This window comes from Nycticebus coucang, chromosome 1, assembly GCF_027406575.1.
Source record: "Nycticebus coucang isolate mNycCou1 chromosome 1, mNycCou1.pri, whole genome shotgun sequence".
NCBI lineage: Eukaryota > Metazoa > Chordata > Mammalia > Primates > Lorisidae > Nycticebus > Nycticebus coucang.
Window position 1 is genome coordinate 160,352,917 of NC_069780.1, and position 6,000 is coordinate 160,358,916.

Genomic DNA, 6,000 nt, shown 5'->3' on the forward strand with positions numbered 1-6,000 from the left:
TTTTTTTGTAGTTTAATTTTTGACCTTTAATAAACTATGTTTAGGGTGGTTTTAGATGTACATAAAAATTGGGATGACATTGAGTAGTTTTGCCTAGTTACCCTATTGTTAATATCTTACATTAGTATAGTACATTTGTTACAGTTAAGAACCTATGTTCATATGTGAGTATTAATTAAAATATATATTCAGATTCCTTTAGTTTTACCCAATGTCTTTTTTCTATTCTAGAATCCTGTCTACCATATCACATTGTGTTTATTTGTCATGTCTTCATAGGCTCCTCTTGGCTGTGACAGTTTCTCAGTTTATTTTATTTATTTATTTTTTTTATGCAACAAACACTTTTTTTAAAAAAGTAAATCATAGCTCTGTACATTAATGCAATCATGGGGTACAATGTGCTGGTTTTACATACAATTTGAAATGCTTTCATCAACATAGCCTTCACGGCATTTTCTCAGTTATTGTGTTAAGACATTTATATTCTACACCTCGTAAATTTCACATGTACCCTTATTTTATTATTATTAAATCATAGCTGTGTACATTAATACAATCATGGGGCACCATACACTGGTTTTATAGACCGTTTGACACATTTTCATCATGCTGGTTAACATAGCCTTCCTGGCATTTTCTTAGTTATTGTGTTAAGACATTTATATTGTACATTTACTAAGTTTCACATGTACCCTTGTAAGATGCACCACAGGTGTAATCCCACCAATCAACCTCCCTCTGCCCACCCTCCCTGTACCCTTATTTTTGATGACCTTGATAGCTTTAACAAATACTAATCAGGTAATTTGTAATGTTCCTGTATGGGAATTTTTCTGATGTTTATCTCATTATTACTAAACTTGGGTATGGGTTTTAGGAAGGAAGACCACAGAGGTAAAGTGCCATTTTTATCTTATTATAATCAAGGATATATACTATCAACATGATATCATCAAAGGTGATAACCTTTGATGTTGACTTTGATCCTGTGGCTGAGATAGGTATTTTTTAGGTTTCTCTACTTTGTAGTTACTTTTCCTCCAGCCCCACCCTTTCCATACTATATTCTTCACTATAGTTTAGAAAGTCAGTAAATTCAGCCCATACTCAATGTATGTGAAGACGTGCTCTTTCTCTTTGTGGGCAAATTACCTACGCAAGTTATCTGGAATTCTTCCGCACAGGATATTTGTCCCTCCATCCCCAATTATTTACTTATTAAATCATTTATTTATATCAGTATGGACTCATGGATATTTCTTTTATTCTTTGGGTCATGATTCAGATTCCTTTAGTTCTCATTCCTCCCTTTTGACATTTTCCCATCATTGTTGAGTATTTTTCATTTCTTTTTGAGTGCTTTCTCACTTTCTGGCCCTACAAGAAGCTTCAAGCTTATCTTATATATTTCCTATCCCAGTCCTACAATCAGCCATTTCTCTAATATTTATTAGAGAATAAGATTAGAAACCAAGATATATTCTAGACATTAGGTACATTGCTACTGAAATATTATTGCTTCTAAAGCCATCTTGGTTGACAGAGAAAGAAAACATATGGCTTTATTTTTAAACTAAAATTTCCAAATGCATCTGACGTTTATTTTGCTGTAATTATGAAGTAGAAATTCAACTTTTTCCCCATGGTTTATAGGCCTGTAGTGAGCCCCTGATGTGCATATCTTAGCTGGGGAGAATGAGACAGATTATTTGACTTTTATTCTATGTCTCTTCATTAGTGAAGTAGAGTAATAATACCTGTGCTGTCATAATAAGAATAAAATGAGATGATAGTCTGGAAAGTTCTATATGAATTTAAAACACTTTACAAATGTATGGTGTAATATTAACCACTCTTAAGCTAAAAAGTACTCTCATTAGAATTAGTATTTCCTCAGGCAGCAAAGAACTAACCTTCTTTAATTGAGACCTCCTTTGTTTGCATTACTTTTAATAAACTATTAGTCTTTTCCAACTGAATATCCAGTATATTGTTCTTTCCACTGGTTTCTATCATTTTCTATAGAAGAAACAGAATGTAAATTATTACAAAATTAATGCTATTATTTTTATTCTTTTACTAAGAATATGAAAAATAATGAAAATGCAAATCATTTACTACCTGAAAATCTAATAATTAAATCTGGCATATATAGTCATGAGCCACATAATGATATTTCAGTCAAAGATGGATCCCATTTATATCAGACCATTAAGATTATAATGTAGCTGCCTTATACAGATGTACTGTTTCTCATCATTTATACTGTATTTTTACTATACTTTTCAATGTCTAGATATACAAATACTTACGTTTGTGTTACATTTGCCTGTGGTATTCAGCACAAAACATGCTATACAGGTTTGTAGCCTAGAAGTAGTAGGTTATACCATAGAGCCCAGGAGTGAGGGAGCCTAAACTATTTAGATTTGTTAAGTACATTCTATGATGTTTGCACAATAATGAAATTGCCTAATGACACATTTCTCAAAATACATCACCATTGTTGAGTGAAAATATAGGACTGTATTTTTAAATAAGTCCATTTTTTGATTTTTAATTTTAAATGTAATATGGTAAAATATTAAAACAGATTAATAGTAATCAAAAGTAAAGGTATGAAAAGTAAAGCTATGACCTAACTTAAACCCCTTTCTTTCCAACTGTTCAATCCACAGTCCTATAGTAACAATTCCTTCTATATGCTTCAAAAATATTTTATGAGTATACACTATAGAAAAAGATCATACTATATTCTGTCCTGCATCTCGGCTGTTCCACTTAGCATTATTATCTGGGGAATGATGTCACATAAGCATAAATAGATCTACTTCATTCTTTTTAATAGTTGCATTAAGTTTCAATTAGTCTCCTATTGACTAATTTGGGTTGTTTGTACCTTTTTCTTTTTTCTATAACAGACAACAAATAAACATTCTTGAACATATTTACTTGGTATCTTTGTGTATAATATCATAAGCCTCCATGTACTCTTCAAACAGCTTTAAAGAGTTTGTTCAATTCATGAACAGTCTTATGTCATACATATCTTTACCCACTTTCCTAGCCTACTTCTGAATTTATCTCAAGGCAACTCCCTGACATTATTTCATTTGTAAATATTATCATTCATATGTATCTCTAAGAGATAAGACACTTTTGAAATATGATCACAATGCCATTATCAAATCAGAAAATGAGTGATTATTTCTTATTTAAAATGTTTAAGAATATGATAGATGTTTCCAAATTAATCTCCAAAGCATTGCACTAATTCCTTTCCCAAGCAACAGTACTTATCTTCTTCTCTATCTTATCATTGTTTAAAAAAAGCTCATAGCTACCCATCACCACGAAAAATTTTTCATTATGGCATTTTCTTGGTGTGTATGCTGGGAAAAAGAAGGAAGAAAGAAGAATGATGAGTAAAGGGGAGAAAATAGAGGTATCAATCCTCTTCCCATGACTGCTTCACAAACTCCCTCTCTAAATCTTTAATTTATCCTCTTACATTTTTTCAATAGCCATCCCTACTCCTTCCCATGGCAGAGGAGGGGGAAAACCCAATATACCCTTATAGGTTTGATCTACCATTTGTCCAGAGGGGGAAGAGGGACTGTAAGAGAGGCAAGAGAGAAGGGAAAGGGAACAGAAAAATAGGAAAGACTAAAAAAGAAACATTAGTCATACTGATAAGAGATTAATGGATATGTCTACATTAATTCTTACTAAAACTATTCCTTAGTTATGGACATTCTGGACATTTAAGTACAATAGTTCCTCTTTATCTGCAGGGGATACCTTCCAAAACCCCCAGTGGATACCTGACAATATTTAAGTTTTTTCCTATAATACATTCTATGATAAAGTTTAATTTATAAACTAGGAAGAGTAACAGATTAAAAATAACTAGTATTAAAACAGAACAATTGTAACAATATATTATAATAAAAGTTATGTGAATGTGGTTTCTCTCTCTCACAAAATATCTTACTATACCATAATCACCCTTCTGATAACTAAGACAGCTATTAAGTTTCTGGGCAGCGCCTGTGGCTCAGTCGGTAAGACGCCGGCCCCATATACCGAGGGTGGCGGGTTCAAACCTGGCCCCGGCTGACCTGCAACCAAAAAATAGCTGGGCGTTGTGGCGGGCGCCTGTAGTCCCAGCTACTCGGGAGGCTGAGGCAAGAGAATTGCTTAAAAAACCCAGGAGTTAGAGGTTGCTGTGAGCTGTGTGACGCCACGGCACTCTACCGAAGGCGATAAAGTGAGACTCTGTCTCTACAAAAAAAAAAAAAAAAAAAAGACAGCTATTAAGTTTCTAATAAGCAAGTAGTCTACACAGCCTAGATATGCTGGACAAAAGGGTGATTCACATCCTGAGCAGGACAGGGTGGGATGAAGTGAGATGTCATCATGCTACTCGAATGATGCACGATTTAAAAGTTCTGAATTGTTTATTTCTAGAATTTTCCATTTAATATCTTTGGACTGCTGTTGACCTTGGGTAACTGAAACTGCAAAAAGCAAAACCCTGGATGGAGGGGGGACTACTTACATGTATTTTCTCTTCGAATTTTGCAAAAGTAGAGCAATTATTTGTTCCCCCACTCTAGAAACATTTTGATGTGTTAATACACGAATCAAGAAAAGATATATTTTAAATACATATTTTTAAACTGAGAGAGGAAGAACTTAGCAAAATACACTGTCATTGTTACTTTGCTCATTTTTTTTGTAGACTTTTCTTTCTTTCCAACTTCTTTCACTGGCAATATCTGTTCGTTTTCCCCTTATTTATTAGAATTGGTTGCTATCTTTACATACCTTTTCTATTTGTGAGAAGTCATTTATCAGTTTGTCAAGATTCACATTGCTAATCTTTTTCACACATCCTTCACTGCTTTTATCCATTCCTGAAACTACTGAAGAGTAGAGTTAAAAATAAATAAATAAATACATAACTAAGATCTAATATATCAGAATAGTGGTCATAACTCAACCACTAGAGTTTCTGTATTCTACTCATGGAGCACCTATTTGAACTCCACTGCACTCAGAGAATTTTTGTTATACCCAGTATCAATAATGGTCAAATGCATCAAATATTCTCTACCATTTACCACTCCCATCCAGTCAATTTGTTTAGATTTGTTTCTGTAAACAAATTTAAAATTAGTGCAGTGATGTGCCTATGCAGAAATTGTTTGATCTTAACACACAACAAAATGAATAATGCCATTGCCACCATTCATCCCTTTGCCATTAAGTCTCTTGGCTAGGCTTAAAAGCTGATACATTAATTAAATCTGAGGCATGATTTTTAAGTGTGATTTTTAGTCCTGATTTAAGATGTTAAAAATATTTGCTTAATGATTGCACCACAAATATTTTCTGGTAGTATGCATATATTTTATATTTTGTTTGATAACCTGTTCGATAAACAGGAGACATAAGGAAATTTATGTTCATAAAGCAATCTCTCTGTATTTCTAGCCTCTTACAATTTTGTGTAAAATTGACTTTTTGGGAATAGCCAGCTATTAAAGTGAAGAGTAGTTTCAGTTTTAGTCTTATGAAACCAATCATAAGAAATTCTTCAGAATTCCAGACTTATCCAGTCAAGATGGATGAGTTAAATTGACTTTCTAGAGTAGCCAGTATTTACATAAGGAGGTAAGTGATTATTTAGAACAAATTAGGACTAATGCAATCTGAAAGTATGAGGCAGCTGCCATTAGATTCCCTTTAGCAAAAAGAAAGGGGAAAATACAAGTTTGAAATTTAGGTATTTTAGATTGAGGAAAGAGCATGAGCCAAAATATAGTGTATGAAAGTGGCAACTATTCCAAAGTAAAAAGTACACAAAATTCCTGCAGTAACTGCTTGGGGGCGTATTATTATTTAAAGGGAAGTACACTAAAACAGACATTGTCTCCCAACATATTACTATATCAAGAAATCATATTTTCTTCTTTTTTATATTATATTTGC

General features: G+C 33.0%; 1 protein-coding gene across 1 annotated transcript in view; it reads right to left on the bottom strand.

Annotated features, from left to right (window-relative positions):
• Positions 1–4,920, bottom strand: part of CCDC152 (coiled-coil domain containing 152) — a 54,924-nt gene extending 50,004 nt beyond the window's left edge. Inside the window, exons 1-2 of the mRNA XM_053591451.1 lie at positions 4,834–4,920; positions 1,917–2,022 (exon numbers count right to left, since the gene is read on the bottom strand). Coding sequence (XP_053447426.1) covers positions 1,917–2,022; positions 4,834–4,920 — 193 coding nt within the window. The remainder of the gene's footprint in view (positions 1–1,916; positions 2,023–4,833) is intronic.
• Between the last annotated feature and the right edge of the window lie 1,080 nt (positions 4,921–6,000).